This window comes from Hyla sarda, chromosome 4 (genome assembly GCF_029499605.1).
Source record: "Hyla sarda isolate aHylSar1 chromosome 4, aHylSar1.hap1, whole genome shotgun sequence".
NCBI classification, from domain to species: Eukaryota; Metazoa; Chordata; class Amphibia; order Anura; family Hylidae; genus Hyla; species Hyla sarda.
In genome coordinates this window covers 365,487,749-365,508,457 of record NC_079192.1, presented here as the reverse complement: position 1 = coordinate 365,508,457, position 20,709 = coordinate 365,487,749, and the positions used below count along the sequence as shown (strand labels likewise).

Here is a 20,709-nt window from a genome sequence, read left to right as displayed (position 1 = left end):
GTACTTTTTTTTAGATACCACATTTGCATATATAAAACTTTTAGATAATTTTTTATAATTTTTTTTTAATAAAATGTGACAAAAAAGCAGCATTTTTGGACTTTTCACATTTTTTACATTTACGCCTTTCACCGTACGGGATCATTAACATTATATTTTGATAGTTCGGACATTTACGCACGCGGCGATACCAAATATATTTATTAGAAAAAAATTAAGCTTTTTGGGGGTATAATGGGAAAAACAGACAATTTTCATTTTTATTGGGGGAGGGGATTTTTCACTTTTTTTTACTTTTTATTTTTACATTTTTCAACTTTTTTTTTTACACTTTTTTTGTCCCCATAGGGGACCATCTATAGCAATCCTTTTATTGCTAATACTGTGCAGTGCTATGCATAGGACACAGCACTGCTCAGTATTATCGGTGATCTTCTGCTCTGGTCTGCTCGATCGTTGACTGTGCGGGCATGCTGGGAGTTACAGTTTTGCAACATCTGGAGGTCTGCAGATTGAAGACCACTGCATAGGAGGTAATACTCACGTGTCTCCGCCGCTCCGGACCCGTCACCGCTGCCCTGGATGTCGCCGGGTATGCTTGCTCTCCGTCGCCGCCATCACGTCGTGACGCATGTACGCGACGACGTGATGACGAGGAAGGAGACATACAGGGGATCCCTGAACGGAGAAGACACCGAGGAGGCAGGTAAGGTCCCTCGCGGTGTCCTGTAAGCACTAACCCGGCTATTCAGTCGGACTGTTCGGGACCGTCACGGTGAAATCGCGGCGGTCCTGAACAGCCCAACTGAACAGCCGGGTTAGCGTCACTTTCCCTTCAGACGCGGCGGTCAGCTTTGATACGGTACCTTTCTTACCCAGTATTTGAAAGATTAGATCTTTAGTACCGTATATACTCGAGTATAAGCCGAGTTTTTCAGCACGAGTTTTTCAGAATTTCCCCCCCCCCCCCCCTCGGCTTATACTCGAGTGAACTCGAGTGAACCCTGTCATCATTCCCCCCTTCATCATCACCCCCTTCATCATCATCCAGACCCCTGTCATCATCATCCTGTCATCATCCCCCCCCCCCCCACTTCATCATCACCACCTGTCAATCCCTTCAATCAGTGGTCTTCAACCTGCGGACCTCCAGATGTAGCAAAACTACAACATGCGCAGGGACGTCCCTGTGTGTCGTCGTCAAGGCAACGTCACTAGTCCGGGGCCGGGCACGGAGCAGAGAAGAGGGCCTCCCAGTGAAGATGGACAGCCCGTAACGACTAACCCTCCCCACCAGACGGTCCCTGCAGCATAGATGGCCCGGACCAGCTCACCCTTCCTTCCCACTGAGGGGAGGTGAGTAGAAAACTAAAGGGGGGGTCTGGATGATGACGAAGGCCCGGCAGTGGTCTTCAACCGGCGGACCTCCAGATGTTTCAAAACTACAACTCCCAGCATGCCCAGACAGCTGATGGCTGATTTGCAACATCTGGAGGTCCGCAGGTTGAAGACCACTGATTGAAGGGATTGACAGGCGGTGATGATGAAGTGTGGGGGGGGGGATGATGACAGGATGATGATGACAGGGGTCTGGGTGATGATGAAGGGGGGGATGATGACAGGGTGATGATGACGGGGTCTGGATGATGACGGTGATGATGACGGGGGTCTGGATGATGACAGGGTGATGATGACGGGGGTGTTAATGACGGGGGTCTGGATGATGACAGGGGGGATGATGTATTTCCCACCCTAGGCTTATAGTCGAGTCAATAACTTGACTTGGGTTTTTGGGGTGAAATTAGGGGCCTCGGCTTATATTCGGGTCGGCTTATACTCGAGTATATACGGTACTCATCTGTGGTTTTGAGCAGTACTTTAGATATCATACAAGGCTTGAGAGAGATGTCCCCTCCATAACTAATGGCTGTTTCACATTATGCAAGCAATCTCAAGGCACCATGAAAAGAAGATGAAAACCAGAAAAACCATCTTATATAATGGATAACTGGCTTTCCTTTATGTGGTATTTATACTGTAGATGTGCATATTGTTCTTTTTTGCAAACACAGTATTGCAAATAATATCAAATGAATGGAATGCAAGGTATATTGCTCTGACTATGAAACTTTATTTTATATCTCTATATAAGCAATAAAAACCCCACTTATGATGTAGAGAACATAATAAAGTAGAACAGTTAACAGAGTTCTCCAACGTACAGAACATGTATAAAATGCCATTGTGTCAATTGGCAACTATTAAAAGTTGAAAAAAAAAAATGGTAATAATTACTAAAATATGGTACAGACTGATTCTATACACAGAAGCTTTGGGACCAGCCAGTCTAAATGAGAGCATAAGTTATATTGTTGCCCTGGATGGGGCTATATTTATAAATGCTTGTGTTCATTTCCCTACTTTGAACCTACACCTACCTTGGGCTACAGAGACCAGTATTGACAGACTAAATGGTGACCTGCACATGGATATGTACTGCTAATGCTGATGTCTCACAGTATCTGTCCAATGTATATGTCATGGAATTCCACAAGATCTCTGACATACATATGATGGATGGCACTTTCTTCATTCATAGAATCCCATGTTAAAGGGGTAATTCCTGTGGAAAACTTTTTTTTTTTTTTTCAAATCAACTGGTGCCAGAAAGTTAAACAGATTTGTAAATTACTTCTTTTAAAAATTCTTAATCCTTCCAGTACTTATTAGCGGCTGTATACTACAGGGGAAATTCTTTTCTTTGGGATTTCTTTTCTTTCACAATCACAGTGCTCTCTGCTGACACCTCTCTCCATGTCAGGAACTGTCATGGACAGAGGTGTCAGCAGAGAGCACTGTGGTTTTAATAGAAGTCATTTACAAATCTGTTTAACTTTCTGGCATCAGTTGATAAAAAAAAAAAGTTTTCCACCGGAGTACCCCTTTAACCCCTTAAGGACCCGGGCTTTTTCCGTTTTTTCATTTTCAATTTTTCCTCCTTAACTTTAAAAAATCATAATTCTTAAAAATTTTCACCTAAAATTATATATAATGGCTTACTTTTTGCGTCACTAATTCTACTTTGTAATGACATTAGTCATTTTACCCAAAAAATCTACGGTGAAACGGGAAAAAAAAATCAATGTGCGACAAAATTGATGAAAAAACACTATTTTGTAAGTTTTGGGGGCTTCTATTTTTACGCAGTACATTTTTTGTCAAAAATGATACCTTATCTTTATTCTGTAGGTCCATACGGTTAAAATGATACCCTACTTGTATAGGTTTGAATTTGTATCACTTCCGAAAAAAATCATGAATACATGCAGGAAAATTTATACGTTTAAAATGGTCATCTTTTGACCCCTATAACTTTTTTATTTTTCTGTGTTCAGGGCTCTTTGAGGACTCATTTTTTGCGCCATCATCTGAAGTTTTTAGTACCATTTTTGTTCTGATCAGACTTTTTGATCACTTTTTATTCACTTTTTTGTGGTATAAAAAGTGATCAAAAATGCGCTATTTTGGACTTTGGAATTTTTGCGCGTACGCCATTGAACGAGCGGTTTAAAAAGCGGTATATTTTTATAATTCGGACATTTCCACACGCGGCGATACCACATATGTTTATTTTATTATTATTTACATAATGTTTTTTTTATTTTTGGAAATGCCGGGTGATTCAAACTTTTATTAGGGGAAGGGATAATTGAAAGGGTTAATGATTTTTTTTACACTTTTCTTATGCAACATTATAGCTCCCATAAGGGGCTATAACATTGCATTTACTGATCTTTTACACTGATTGATCCATCTCCATAGGAATGGATCAATCAGTGTTTTCGGCGATTGAATGCTCAAGCCTGGATCTCAGGCTTGAAGCATTCATTCGGCGATCGGACAGCACAGGAGAAGGTAAGAAGACCTCCTCCTGTGCTACAGCTGTTCGGGATGCCGCGATTATACCGCGGCGATCCCGAACAGCTCCCTGAGCTAGCCGGGCACTTTTACTTTCGTTTTTAGCCGCGCGGCTAAAGGGTTAATAGCGCGCGGCACATCGATCAGTGCCGCGCGCTATAAGAGGCGGGTCCCGGCTTCACTATGACGCCGAGCCCGCCGCGATATGATGCGGGGTCACCGTGTGACCCCGCGTTATATCGCAGGACCGGGACTCATGACGTATGCATACGTCATGGGTCCTTAAGAGGTTAAGTAAACATACACAGCATCTTGCTTACAGTAAACGTGATCTGTGAACACAGAATGAAATTATCCTTAACTGAAGTGGGAGATTAGTCCTGTGAATGTTTTAGCATATAGATGTGATAAACATGTGAACTGGTTTTATCGTCTCATGAAGCCGGGAGAAAAAGTACTATTAGTGCAACAAATGTTGGTTTAGAAGATAGCCTCTCTCTCTCTCTCTCTCTCTCTCTCTCACTCTCTCTCTCTCTCTCTCTCTCTCTCTCTCTCTCTCTCTCTCTCTCTCTTTCAAACCCTTTATGGACCCCACGTTGACCACATTGTTTAATTTTTAAAGATGACTAAATAAAATGAGCCAAGTTAAAGGGGGATTTATCATGCCAAAAACCTATCCCCTATGCAAAGGATAGGAGATAAGTTTTAGATTGTGGAGGTCAGGAGCGTTGTTAGGTCTCGAAAAGATCCGGGGCATGGGCCATGGGCGTGGCTAAGGGCAGAGACACAAAAAGGTAGGGCCGAGGGGGTGGGGCCACTTAATGTTGCATGACCATACAAAGTTTTGCTCCATGCATATGGGTTAGAGAGAGGAGTTAGTCTTAGTCAGCTGATGCTACTTCAAGCAAGGGAATACAAGCGCCAATGAGGAGCATTATAGCCATAGCATGCATGTATTAGGTGAGGGCACTCTATGTTGTAAGCTAAGGTCGGGCTCAGGTGACAGCAACGGGTTTAAATTTTTAACAGGCACCCGTGGTGTAGAGGGTTACAGAAAATTATTTCATCAATAATAATAAAATATACCAATTGTCAAGTCAGGAGAAAAGCGCTAAGGATGTTGTCACCAAGTGAAACTACAACTTCCAGTACGATATAAGCATGCTGGGAGTAGTTGTTTCACTAAATATAACTGCAGAATGTACAAGTGACTTTAGCACTGATGGGACACAATCAGGTAGAATATAGCATGATATTATAGACTCACACGGGGCGTCTTCTCTGATTGGAGGGGTTCACTTTTTCATTTCTTCTCTATTCAGCCAAGACCAATATGATGACTTCTCCCGACCATGACTCGTCTCTACAGAACCTGCCAGACAAACATTTTAGGCTCTTTTCTCTAGCACAATGCTCACCTCTATACAAACCCCCCATTTGTATTTTCCCACAGTAATTGTTCCAACATATATAGTTGTAGGCCACTCTGTGCTCCCATATATAGCTGTAGGCACCTGGGATAAGTAATGTAATGTATGTACACAGGACCCCACCAGCAGAATAGTGAGTACAGCTCTGCAGTATAATACAGGATATAACTCAGGATGAGTACAGGATAAGTAATGTAATGTAATGTACACAGGACCCCACCAGCAGAATAGTGAGTACAGCTCTGCAGTATAATACAGGATATAACTCAGGATCAGTACAGGATAAGTAATATAATGTATGTACACAGTGATTTCACCAGCAGAATAGTGAGTGCGGCTCTGAAGTATAATACAGGATATAACTAATGATCAGTACAGGATAAGTAATATAATGTATGTACACAGTGACTTCACCAGCAGAATAGTGAGTGCAGCTCTGGAGTATAATACAGGATATAACTCAGGATCAGTACAGGATAAGTAATGTAATGTATGTACACAGTGACTTCACCAGCAGAATAGTGAGTGCAGCTCCCAAGTATAATACAGGATATAACTCAGGATCAGTACAGAATAAGTAATATAATGTATGTACACAGTGACTTCACCAGCAGAATAGTGAGTGCGGCTCTGGAGTATAATACAGGATATAATTCAGGATCAGTACAGGATAAGTAATATAATGTATGTACACAGTGACTTCACCAGCAGAATAGTGAGTGCGGCTCTGGAGTATAATACAGGATATAACTCAGGATCAGTACAGGATAAGTAATGTAATGTATGTACACAGGACCCCACCAGCAGAATAGTGAGTACAGCTCTGGATTATAATACAGGATATAACTCAGGATCAGTACAGGATAAGTAATGTAATGAATGTACACAGTGACCTCACCAGCATAATAGTGAGTAAATTTCTGGGGTATAATGAAGGATATAACTCAGGATCAGTACAGGATAAGTAATGTAATGCAAATTTTTCCTTAAAAAAATTAGCTTTATTTTTGCCCTTGTACAGTCATAAAGCCCCCTCTGTAGCAGGTAATATGCCTGTACAGGGGTCATAGGGGCACTGGCTAAATATTTTTCATTATGACTGCAGTCAGAATGACAACTATGTAGCCAGTGCCCCTATGACCCCTGTACAGGTATTATGCTCCCTCTGTAGCCACACCCCCCCCCTCTGGAGTCACTAGCCTGATATCATATGCCCTCTCTACCGATAAGGACCCCTCTTTGAACTCTAATATGCCCCCTCAGAGCCAGACACCAGAATAAAACGATCCCCATCATGAAATAGATGGACCTCCAGCTGTTGCAAAACTACAACTCCCAGCATGGAGGCACCCTGGTTATAATGCTGGGAGTTGTAGTTTTGCAACAGCTGGAGGTCCATTCCTTTTCTGTGTAGCTCAGTGTTTTTTGCTGGGAGTTGTAGTTCTGCACCCTGGTGCACATTATTTACACACTTGCCTGCACACTCCATGACTCCTCCAGTGCATCTTCAGAGGCTCTTCATACTCCACTGCTGAACCAGGGTGTCCCCGACGCTCCAGCAAGGCCTCTGCATCCCCGGCATCCTCGCTGTCCGTCGCCGCCATCACGTCGCTACGCACGCCGCTCCTATTGGATGACGGGACAGCGTGCGCAGCGACGTGATGACGACGATGCAGAGCGCCGACGATGCAGGGGATCCCGAAAAGGACGCACTGGAGCCCCGAGGACAAGTTAGGGATCGTCAGCGGCCCACACGGGGCACCGTAAACGCCTATCCGGTGGCAGCTGAAGCAGTTTGCGCATCGTATGTTGAAATGATCGTATGTTGGGGTCATCGTAGGTCGGGGGGTCACTGTACAGGGAAATAAGTTTTACTTTCACTTTAGCGGAGAGGAGTCACAATCTGGTGAAATGTTTTTGCTCTGGAAGGTACCAACTGTAAGAGGGAGTTGATATGGTACAGGGGTTAGATTGCTAAACTGGGATATGGCCAGCTTCGTGTAAAGGGTTAATCTGCTAGGCTAGTACATCTGCTACATCTCTCACACACAGCTCACCTGCAATAGGCACATTGCACTGAGGAGAGCTGAGGTGAAAGTTTAGACTAAGGAGAGAGTTTACCTGAGTTATGGCTACTTCTAGCATTTTCACGTTCCCCCAACTTTAGCTAATGTCTCTTTAAGCATTACGTTCATTAACCCCTTAACCCCTTAAGGACTGAGCCCTTTTTCACCTTAAGGACTCGGCCATTTTTTGCAAATCTGACCACTGTCACTTTAAACATTAATAACTCTGGGATGCTTTTAGTTATCATTCTGATTCCGAGATTGTTTTTTCGTGACATATTGTACTTTAACTTAGTGGTAAAATTTTTTGGTAACTTGCATCCTTTCTTGGTGAAAAATCCCAAAATTTGATGAAAAATTTGAAAATTTAGCATTTTTCTAACTTTGAAGCTCTCTGCTTGTAAGGAAAATGGATATTCAAAATAATTTTTTTTTATTCACATATACAATATGTCTACTTTATATTTGCATCATAAAATTGATGAGTTTTTACTTTTGGAAGACACCAGAGGGCTTCAAAGTTCCGCAGCAATTTTCCAATTTTTCACAAAATTTTGAAACTCGCTTTTTTTCAGGGACCAGTTCAGGTTTGAAGTGGATTTGAAGGGTCTTCATATTAGAAATACCCCATAAATGACCCCATTATAAAAACTGCACCCCCGAAAGTATTCAAAATGACATTCAGTAAGCGTTTTAACCCTTTACGGGTTTCACAGGTATAGCAGCAAAGTGAAGGAGAAAATACACAATCTTCATTTTTTACACTCGCTTGTTCTTGTAGACCCAATTTTTGAATTTTTGCAAGGGGTAAAAAGGAGAAAATTTTCACTTGTATTTGAAACCCAATTTCTCTCGAGTAAGCACATACCTCATATGTCCATGTTAATTGTTCAGCGGGCGCAGTAGAGGGCTCAGAAGGGAAGGAGCGTCAAATGGTTTTTGGGGGGCATGTCACCTTTAGGAAGCCCCTATGGTGCCAGAACTGCAAAAAAAAACACATGGCATACCATTTTGGAAACTAGACCCCTCAGGGAACGTAACAAGGGGTAATGTGAACCTTAATACCCCACAGGTGATTCACGACTTTTGCATATGTAAAAAAAAAAAAAATTTTTTTACCTAAAATGCTTGGTTTCCCTAAAGTTTTACATTTTTAAAAAGGGTAATAGCAGGAAATACACCCCAAAATTTGAAGCCCAATTTCTCCCGATTCAGAAAACACCCCATATGGGGGTGAAAAATGCTCTGTTGGCGCACTACAGGTCTCAGAAGAGAAGGAATCACATTTGGCTTTTTTGAAGGAAATTTTGCTCTGGGGGCATGCCGCATTTAGGAAGCCCCTATGGTGCCAGGACAGCAAAAAAAAAAAACATGGCATACCATTTTGGAAACTAGACCCCTCGGGGAACGTAACAAGGGGTAAAGTGAACCTTAATACCCTACAGGTGTTTCACGACTTTTGCATATGTAAAAAAAAATACAAAAATTTACCTAAAATGCTTGGTTTCCCAAAAAATTTACATTTATACAAAGGGTTAAAGCAGAAAATACCCCCCAAAATTTGAAGCCCAATTTCTCCCGATTCAGAAAACACCCCATATGGGGGTGAAAAGTGCTCTGTTGGCGCACTACAGGTCTCAGAAGAGAAGGAGTCACATTTGGCTTTTTGAAAGCAAATTTTGCTCTGGGGGCATGCCACATTTAGGATGCCCCTATGGTGCCAGGACCGCAAAAAATACCCACATGGCATACCATTTTGGAAACTAGAGCCCTCGGGGAATGTAACAAGGGGTTAATTGAACCTTAATACCCCACAGGCGTTTCACGACTATTGCATATGTAAAAAAAAATTAAAAAATTTTACCTAAAATGCTTCTTTTCCCAAAAACTTTACATTTTTAAAAAGGGTAAAAGCAGAAAATACCCCCCAAAATTTGAAGCCCAATTTCTCCCGAGTACGGCGATACCCCGTATGTGACCCTTAACTGTTGCCTTGAAATACGACAGGGCTCCAAAGTGAGAGCGCCATGCGCATTTGAGGCCTAAATTAGGGATTGCATAGGGGTGGACATAGGGGTATTCTACGCCAGTGATTCCCAAACAGGGTGCCTCCAGATGTTGCAAAACTCCCAGCATGCCTGGACAGTCAACGGCTGTCCGACAATACTGGGAGTTGTTTTGCAACAGCTGGAGGCTCCGTTTTGGAAACCATGGCGTACCAGATGTTTTTCATTTTTATTGGGGAGTGGAGGGGGGCTGTGTAGGGGTATGTGTATATGTAGTGTTTTTTACTTTTTATTTTATTTTTTGTGTTAGTGTAGTGTAGTGTTTTTAGGGTACAGTCGCACGGGCGGGGGTTCACAGTAGTTTCTCGCTGGCAGTTTGAGCTGTTGCAGAAAATTTGCGGCAGCTCAAACTTGCAGCCCGATACCTACTGTAAGCCTCCGCCCATGTGAGTGTACCCTGTAAATTCACATTGGGGGGGACATCCAGCTGTTGCATAACTACAACTCCCAGCATGCGCTGACAGACTGTACATGCTGAGAGTTTTAGTTTTGCAACAGCTGTAGGCACACTGGTTATGTATCACGGAGTTTGTGACCTTACTCAGTGTTTCAAAACCAGTGTGCCTCCAGCTGTTGCAAAACTACAACTCCCAGCATGTACGGTGCATGGTGTAAGGTGACTGCTGGGAGTTGTAGTTTGCAACAGCTGGAGGCACACCGGTCGTGAAACACTGCGTTAGGTAAAAAAAAAAAAAACTCTAAGTTTCACAACCAGTGTGCCTTCAGCTGTTGCAAAACTACAACTCTCAGCAGTCACCGACAGCCAACGGGCATGCTGGGAGTTGTAGTTATGCAACCAGCAGATGCACCACTACAACTCTCAGCATGCACTTTAGCTGTTTGTGCAAGCTGGGAGTTGTAGTTATACAACAGCTGAAGGTACACTTTTCCATAGAAATAATGTGCCTCCAGCTGTTGCAAAACCATAAGTCCCAGCATGCCCATAAGGGAATGCTGGGAGTTGTGGTGGTCTGCCTCCTGCTGTTGCATAACTACAGCTCCCAGCATGCCCTTTTTGCATGCTGGGAGCTGTTGCTAAGCAACAGCAGGAGGCTGTAACTCACCTCCTGCTGCTGCTCCATCGCAGGCTGTCCCTCGCCGCCGCCGTCGCTCCTGGGGCCCCGATCCCAACATGGACACCGGGGATCGGGGTCCCCAGCACCCGGGGTCATCTTCCCGCACCCGCTCACGCCCTCCGGAAGAGGGGCGGAGCGGGTGCGGGAGTGACGCCCGCAGCAGGCGCCCTGATTGGTCGGCCGGTAATCCGGCCGACGAATCAGGGCGATCGTGAGGTGGCACCAGTGCCACCTCACCCCTGCAGGCTCTGGCTGTTCGGGGCCGTCGGAGACGGCCCCGAACAGCCAGTAATTCCGGGTCACCGGGTCACTGGAGACCCGATTGACCCGGAATCGCCGCAGATCGCTGGACTGAATTGTCCAGCGATTTGTGGCGATCGCCGACATGGGGGGGCATAATGACCCCCCTGGGCGATATGCCGGGATGCCTGCTGAACGATTTCAGCAGGCATCCGGCTCCGGTCCCCAACCGGCTAGCGGTGGGGGCCGGAATTCCCACGAGTGTATGGATACGCCCTGCGTCCTTAAGGACTCGGGATGCAGGGCGTATCCATACGCCCTGCGTCCTTAAGAGGTTAAGGACCAGGCCCATTTTGGCCTTAAGGACCAGACCAATTTTATTTTTGCATTTTAGTTTTTTCCTCCTCGCCTTCTAAAAATCATAACTCTCTTATGTTTCCATCCACAGACCCATATGAGGCTTTTTTTTGCATCACCAATTGTATTTTGTAATTACATCACTTATTTTACCATAAAATGTACGGTGCAACCAAACAAATATTATTTATGAGGGAAAATTGAAAAGAAAAACGCAATTTAGCAAATTTTGGAAGGTTTTGTTTTCACGCTGCACACTTTCCGGTAAAAATGACATGTTTTCTTTATTCTGTGGGTCAATACAATTAAAATTATACCCATGATTATATGCTTTTCTATAATTGTACCGCTTAAAAAAAATCTCAAACCATTTTAACAAAATTAGTATGTTTGAAATTGCCCTATTTTGACTACCTATAACTTTCAAATTTTTCCGTATATGGGGCGATATGAGGGCTCATTTTTTGCGCCATGATCTGTAATTTTTATCAGTATCACTTTTGCTTAGGTTTTACTTTTTATTAATTTTGTATAAATTTTTTTTGGAATAAAATGTGACAAAAAAAAGCAGCAATTTTAGATAATTTTAATTTTTTTTACATTTATGCTGTTCACCATATGGGATGATTAACAATATATTTTAATAATTCAGACTCTTACGCACGTGGCGATACCAAATATGTGTATTCATTTTTTTTCACGCTTTTTTGGGGGTAAAACATCTTTTTGGGGGGTAACTTGACTTCAGGGATGGACGTTTTACTTTTTTATGGGGGAGGGGATTTTTCTAATTTTTTTACTTTATTATTTGACATTTTTAATTTTTTTTTTTTTTTTTTTTTTTTACACTTTTTATGTCCCCATAGGGTGCAATCAGTTAATTGCTAATACTGTGCAGTGCTATGTATAGGACACCGCACTGCTCAGTATTATCGGTGATCTTCTGCTCTGGTCTGCTCGATCTCAGACCAGAGCAGAAGACCCCGGGAGACGGCCGAAGCCAGGTGAGGGGACCTCAGGCCGCCATGCTGGATGATCGGATCCCCGCGGCAGCGCTGCGGGCGATCCGATCATCCGTGCAAAGTAATGCACTGCTGCAGATGCCGTGATCTGTATTGATCACGGCATCGGAGGGGTTAATGGCGGACATCCGCGCGATCGCATACAGCCGGGACATGCCGGGCATGACGCGAGCACTGCTCCGGTGCTCGCGATCATGTCGGCGTGTAAATGTATGTCATGGTGCGTTAAGTACCACATCACCATGACGTACATTTACGTCCATTGTCGTTAAGGGGTTAAAAACTATTTTTAACATTTCAATTAGAGACATGTCCTGAGAAACTATTTGAAGGGCCAGTACTTTTATTTATTATTAAAAAAGAAAGGACATGCTTTACTTTTCCTATTTTAATATATTTGGTAATATTTTTTTTATATGTCAGCCTTCTGTTACTAAATTACATTTCTCAGGAGGTTATAGGTTCTCTTTAAAGACTATAATTTTTATGAAACCCATTCAACACAGCGTCAGAACATGACCAAAAAGGTCTTCTTCATTTACATACGAATTACTGGATGTTCTTACAGAGCCAAATACGGCTATTACAGATTTAACAATTTATTACCTACACATCAGTGTATTGTGTCAGGATATCCTAAAGCAGCATGGATGGAGATAAGCCCAGTAATGAAGGAATAAGGTTATACTTAGGTTGGTGTCACATGTTATGATATTGTACTACACCCCTGAAGTCAAGATAAGTTACCCTAGCATGCCAAGGATCAACTTTATGCTTGCCATATGGTACATCGCAGACAGTTTTATCTTGTGCAAATCTGGTAATTTTATACCATATACGTATGTTAAAGGGGTACTCTGCCCCTAGACATCTTATCTTTCTTACCTTTGGATAGGCAATAAGATGTCTGATTGCGGGGGTCTGGCTTCTGGGCCTCTCTGCAATCTCTGTGAGGGTACCCAGTGTTCTGAATATTATTTTCAGAATGCTGCGTTCGGGCAGCCGTGGTTGTGATGTCATGCCACGCCCCTCGATTCATGTCTATGGGAGGGGGTGTAACGACCGTGAGCCCCACCCCCCCATAGACATGAATGGAAGGGGCATGGGGTGATGTTACAAGGGGGCTTGACATCTTGACCACGGCCACATAATGTTCAGAATGCCGGGTGCCTGCACGAAGATCGCGCGGGGGGGGGGGGGGTCCCAGCGGCTTGACCCTGTGATCAGACGTCTTTTAACTATTCTTTGGATGGGGATAAGATGTCTAGGGGTGGAATACCCCTTTAATTTTAAGAACATAAATTTAAGAACACAAAAGATGCATTAGTTCCCTCATGTTCACCCTCTGCAGTGTACTGTAGTAACAGCTATTTCCATACTAAGGACATTTTACATTGGACTGTTATCTGTTGAACAGTCCAATTATTTACCCTTTTAAAAAAAACTTAGGAGGAAATTGAAGTAAAAAGTCACAAAGTTTTTGCACAAGCCTTAAAGGGGTGATGCACCATGAGGTGATTTTAGTTTGTACCTGGCAGACAGTAATGGACATACTTAGGAAGGATCTGCGCTTGTCTTGGGGCTAAATGGCTATATTGTGAGATTACCATAACACTGTGGCTAGCTTTTTGTGAACTTGTATTTCCTGTTTGACTTTTCTTTTTTTGACTACAAATCCAACAATTCCATTTTCCTCCCTCCCCCAAATCAGCCACCCCACCCTTTAAAACAATAGACCTGTGGTTTTCAATCAGGGTGCCTACAGCTGTTGCATTAGTTACAGATTGATCTGTCTCCCACCAAGTGATCGCTCCACCCATTGAAGCAGACAAGCTCCCTGTCATAAGCTGACTAGTGAGTCAGGTCTCGGCCGCATTGCAAGCTGGGAAAAATCTGAGACAACAGTCATTTTGTATGCTATTAAAAATAAATATTGGGGTGAGAATTTTGAGAAAACCGTCACACACAGGTACAGACACTATATTATGAACTATACTAATTTTACAGCCCCTGTAGCATAGTAAAATTAAAAAAATTCCTGGAATACCCCTTTAACAATAAAAATGTTGCCACTTCATGCCTTGCTCGGCACGGCCAACTTCATTGCCTAATTTGTTAACAGGCGTGCATCTCTTAATAAAATCAGGGAAGCAGAAAGTGTCACGTTTTCACATCAAAACTTGCATGTAAAATGCTTGTCTTGATAAATTCCCCACTAAGCGATCAGCAGAAAAACAAGCAAATGCTCACCCGATGGTTGATAGCTGGGATTGTGCGAGCCTATAAATTGTTAGTAGGAAAACAAAGAAAATTCATCCCTAACGCTTTACTCAGAGCTAGTGACCGTGAGACAATACATTTGCAAAAACCAAGAAAATCATTAGTTGGCAGCACATCTCCCTGTGTTACCATTGCTGCCAACAATAATGGAAGTGAATGGCCTCATAAATGATCCAGCAATCCTGTGCAGCCCTTGATTTACAATAATTGGATTTATGAAGGCTCCCTTTAATGAACGTCGATCAACACAACCTGTGCTTCTATAAAGTAAAAAAACGCATGCAGTATGATCCATATACTGAAGAAGCCCTGCTCCTTGCCAAATAAGGACAGTTGCATAAAAGAACAGTAGGGAGAATAAGTGTCCTCCAACACTCTAGGTGGACATGCATACTGATATAATCTTTGAACACCAGGTGGAGCCATACATGTTAGACAATGTTATTAGTCAGATCACATTTTGAACAGAATATGATGGAAAACATTGCTTTTTTTTTTTTTTTTTTTTTTTTTTTTAGTTAGCCATACAATAAATATCATATTTAATGGTAAGAAACATTTTTAACATTGTATTATTAAATGAGTCTATTAACTGACAAGAATCTGTACAATTGGGACATTGGCATGAAAATGGGAGCTCCAGCTAAAGGTACTGCTTACCACTAGGTCATAGGGATATTCTTTTCTACAAAAACATAAGTAAATAGGCACCAACTACTACATACTGTATAACTCGCTCATAAGATGTTGAGCATAGCGTTCACTGTAAGGAGAGAAGAACTTATTATGTGCAACAAGGTCAATAGCTGTCTTCAAAACAGTGAAATGTACCGTATTTTTTGCCCTATAGGACACACCAGCATATAAGACGCATCCAATTTTAAAGGTGCAAAATCTAGAAAAAAAAGATTCTGCAACCAACAGTGATCTTTAACCTGCGGACCTCAAGATGTTGCAAAACTACAACTCCCATGCTGATAGTTGTAGTTAGGCAACATCTGGAGGTCCGCAGGTTGAAGACCACTGGATAGGAGGTAATACTCACGTGTCCCCGCCACTCCGGACCCATTACCGCTGCCCCGGATGTCACTGTCGCCGCGTCCCCGGGGTGTCCCCGATGCTCCGGACGTCTTCTTCCCCGGGATCCACACTCTCTGTCGCCGTCATCACGTCGCTACGCACGCCGCTCCTATTGGATGACTGGACGGCGTGCGCGACGACATGATGACGTCAAAGGAGAGCGCCGGCCATGCAGGGGATCCTGGCACAGAGCAGACACCGAGGAGGCAGGTAAGGTCCCTTCCAGTGTCCTGTAAGCTGTTCGGGACGCCACGATTTCCCCGCGGCGGTCTTGAACAGCCCGACTGAGCAGCCGGGTTAGTGTCACTTTCACTACAGATGCGGCGGTCAGTTCTGATCGCCGCGTCTGAAGGGTTAACACAGGGCATCACCGCAATCGTGATGTCCTGTATTAGCCAAGGGTCCCGGCTGTTGATGGCAGCAGGGACCGCCGCGATAGGTGTGTATTCGTCATATAAGACACACCAACTTCCTCCCCCCCCCCCCCCCCCCCCCACAGTTTTGGGGAAGAAAGAGTGCGTCTTATATGGCGAAAAATATGGTATCTATTTTCTAAAAACACGTCATGTTTTACATAATTCAGTAGACATAGGCATCTAAGTTACATACTATCGTAAATAATAAGCATTTCACAAAGTTTATAAAAACTAAAATTATTCTGATACCTCATTCCTTAGGTGGCTAAATTATATCTTAGGTTTTCTTGGATGCTTTTGTATGTTTTAGAAACACTTTAAGGACCATGGCCGGCATTCATCAGTGTGGGTGTAAGTGAAGCATTTTTCTACACCTTTTTTTTGTGTGTGCTGGTAATGTGTAGAAGCACCAAATTTATTAACTGGTCACAGAGCATTTGAAAAATTTTGTGCAGGTCACATTTTCTGAAATTTCTCTCTTCATATTCACCAAAAAGCTAAGCTAGTCTTGGTTGGTGTAGTTTTAGAGACTTTTCAGTGGCTTTGCGCCTTTTTTGCACCTTTCCACAAAAAGGCACAGTTCATAAAACCCTTCCATATCATGTGTATTGCCAAAATCTGTGGATTGCAATTCAAAATCAGCAGAAATGTGTAATCCAAAAAGCGCAAAAAAGGCGCAAATAAACCCTGCTTGAGCCTTTTTTGCGCCTTTTGTGGACACAAAAAATAGTCCAAAGACAATGATAAATGTCGGCCCATGTGCTTATAAATAAATCAATATCATAACTTGTACACTGTCAATGTTTTCTTTGTAGGTGTGACAACGGTACTTACCATGACTACACTGAGTATCAGCGCCAGAAATTCTCTTCCAAAAGTTGCATACGCCACGGCTATGGACTGGTTTATAGCAGTATGTTATGCGTTTGTGTTTTCTGCATTAATTGAATTTGCAACAGTAAACTATTTTACAAAAAGAGGTTATGCGTGGGATGGAAAAAGTGTAGTTCCAGAAAAGGTAATTATAATTGTTATATTTATATCTCATTTTTTGCTGTATATGGTGGGTATAAATACGATTGTGCTGTTGTTAACAGATTGTATATTTACAGACCTTGCCATTATACATACATTTGTCTAGATTTATCAGACTGTGTGAGAGAAAAAGTGGAGAGATCTTCCCACAGCGACTAATCACAGCTTAGCTTTCACTTTACCAGAGCTCGTTAGCTGAGCTGTGATTGGTTGCTGTGGAAAAATCCCTCCACTTTTTCACTCACACAGTTTGATAAATCTGGGCCATTGTGTGAGAAAAAAAATTATGGCCTGCTTGGGGTTTTTTCAAGTTATTTAAAAATTTGGTCAAACTTGGAATTGTGTAAAGCAGGGTTTACACATAGGCCCAGATTTACTAAAACAATCTTCAGATATGAGGCTCACTGATAAATCTGGCATGTCTGTAGACTTTCTAGATTAAATTTATACCAACTTTTAGTGGGTCATGTACTAACCACTGCAACTTTTAAAAGGAGCATATGTCTGGCATTTATCAGTGCTGTGCATCACTACTTAACTCTTTGGGGATATACAATAAACCAGCGATGCAAAGCGCTCAGCCCAGCACTGGGGCTAGGGTGTCTTAGGGGAATCTGTCCCTCAAAGAGTTAAGTAGCAAAACACAGCATCATTATCTAACTCTAAGTTACCTAACTTGCTGGGCAGGAGGTATACACTATATACCTTCTGTCCAACCGGAGCTTTACCTGTAGTTTGTAGTTATATTGCAGCTGGCACAGCTCAGCCCTGCTTAGGGCAGGGACTCCCATGAATATAGGAACAAGAGTCCGGCTCTGATGCTTTATCCAGCCATGCACTATTAACACTGTATGCAGCACATCAACAGAATTTTCATTCCGTGCGCCGCTCATGGAATTATAAATTCCGTACACAGCCCACGACAGCAGGACACAGACTTTTCCACTAGGGTCCGGGCTAGCATGGGTTGTGTGGCTTTCAAATGCACCTAATACATCCTGGCATAAATATTACACCATGATTAACACTCCCCCTTCCCACATGCTAGATTCACCAGCCAAAATAGCCCCCGGTGACTCTAGCTTGCTTCATGCTGAGCACAGTGGCAGCGCAGAATTTAGAATTGAAAATAGGATAGTACATGACCCCCTTAGTTGATGAACTTCAAACCAGAATCATGTCTCAAAATTTTTCCAAATTCTTGGTACATAAAGGCCACATCCTTTTTTCAGAGACCACATCCCCTTTTTCGGACCTGGGGTCAACAAAGTGTGTAAAACTCATAATAAATCATGCATGCCAGTTTGTTGAGCAGAAAAATACACTTAGAAAAGCTACACTGGAGAGCTTTGAACCTTTTTCAATAATTTGCACCCAGTCTTGATTTCAGCTAAAAGTACAGACAAAATACTAACAAAAAATACTAAATACTACACGTGAGTCCTGCCTTAGAATAACAAATAAAGCTTTACTCACCAGTTTTATAGTCCAAAGATTCCAGTGCCATCGCTGTTGTCCTCCGAACAAGGCTTTGATAACTGTAATAATATGATGATGTGCCCATATACCCGCATCACTGCTGGAGTCACTCACTGGTCTCAGTGGTCACATGCCATTCAACAGATCAAAGAAAGAAGGGAGCAGTGGAAAGCAGTGGGCACCAGGAGCCTCCAAAGTGGTAGCTGTGGTGGTTTGGGTGAGAATGGTTTCCATTTTAGCGCCCCCTCTCCATTTTACATTTAAATTTTTCCTTATTGGAATACTTCTTTATTTCTGCAAAAAATGGTAATGGACAATTACAGCAACTGGATTATGTTTCTGGATATTGCATGGGTATTTTACACATAATTGTCCTGATCTACTATTGTAAACCCAACATGTTCTGTCTAGTTGTGCGCCAGATTCTGGCGCATTATGCCAGAAATTCTGTCTGGCCAGAAAAAACCCCGACCAACTCTCCATTTCACATAGAAAACCCGGAAAAGGAGCGTGGCCATCTGGAAAAGGGGTGTGTCCCCAACATTTTCACAAAAACCCTACATAACCCTACATAACCCTACCCTAACCCATAACCCTACCCTAAGTTTTCCACATAAAATGTGGTGGATTTGAGCTGAGGAAAACCCAACAGATCAGAACATGTGTAAAAAAAAGCAAAATGTAGGGAAAAGTGCAGAATGGAGGGAAACATTAGTAAATACCATGGGAAAAAAATGTAGGGAATTGAATCCTCAGGGAAACTACACTCCACTCTTAGTAAATCAGGGCCAATGTAATCCTCTTTTCTTTAGGTTGTATTTACCGTATATACTCGCGTATAAGCCGAGTTTTTCAGCACGATTTTTCGTGCTGAAAACGCCACCCCCCCTTGGCTTATACCCGAGTGAACTCTCCTCCTGTTAATCCCTTCTCAGTGGTCTTCAACCTGCGGACCTCCAGATGTTGCAAAACTACAATTCCCAGCATGCATGTTGTAGTTTTGAAACCTCTGGAGGTCCACAGGCTGAAGACCACTGCTGCCTTCGTCAGCATCCATATATATACACACATATATATATATATATATATATATATATATATATATATATATATATAAAAATATATATATATATATATATATATATATATACACATATATATATATATACATATATATATATATATATATATATATATATATATATATACTGTATGAAATATATATATATATATATATACATATATATGTATATATATATATATATATATATATATATATATATATATATATATATATTGCAGTTATATTGTGTCAGCTTGTTACTTGTACTCAGCATGGGGAATTACTTGTTATGGAATAATGGCATTCTTAAGTAGTATTCATTTTGGAAAGAGCTCCTTGTCCTCCATTGCGGACTGGATTGCTATGCTTCCTGCTCTTCAGAGGTTAAATACAACATTGCTTATCAACACTAATGGAATATTGCCACCCAGTGGCTTTATCTGAAAATGAGTGTACATAACATCATACAGATCCTTTTAGTTTGTTTAAAACATTTGTTTTACATATACACCTATTGAAGCAGGACATCTCTATAAAAAAAATATTATAAATATGGTTCAAAGAATCTAATCTATTATTAATAAAAGTGACTTTATAGCAGATTTCACAACAGAATGCTAGAAGTTAATTCAATTACTGTATTCAATTCCACCATACATACAGCGTCAAAAAGCAGAGGACTGACTTCATCTGCTGTCAATATTCCAGACATCATTATATTGTTCTGACCATTAAGATATGGGTTATACAACATTTTGAAAATGTCTTTTTCTAAGAGCAACAATTTAGTGTCTGTTCACACAACTTTAAATGACAACAAATTTAGGTTTTCAGATCCAATTGAAGTATAATAAGGTTCCAGATTTCTGCCTATATAATTATTTTATATAATGCTTTCTATATACAGTATATATTATTGACTAAATGTCACCTTATGGGATTTGAAGAATGACAATCACTACCTGTAAGCAGAATAAATATTTTTTTTAATTATACCAATATCGCTGAAATAGTATTAATTCACAGGGCAGGGTTAAATGTGACAAGTCATTATTCAGAGAAATGAAGAGCAAACATTCAAATTTATTCATATAAACCCATGAAACAATTCAGTCCCTGTTTTAGGCTGCATTCACATCACGTTTCTTACATACGGGGACCGAATCTTGCTGTAAGATGGG

At 41.9% G+C, this 20,709-nt stretch overlaps 1 protein-coding gene across 2 annotated transcripts in view; it reads left to right on the top strand.

Moving 5' to 3' along the window:
• Window positions 1-20,709, top strand: part of GABRA1 (gamma-aminobutyric acid type A receptor subunit alpha1) — a 299,022-nt gene that overhangs the window by 259,239 nt on the left and 19,074 nt on the right. For both annotated transcript variants that reach the window (XM_056516667.1, XM_056516668.1), the window contains one exon: window positions 16,767-16,969. In XM_056516667.1, the coding sequence (XP_056372642.1) occupies window positions 16,767-16,969 (203 nt within the window). The remainder of the gene's footprint in view (window positions 1-16,766; window positions 16,970-20,709) is intronic.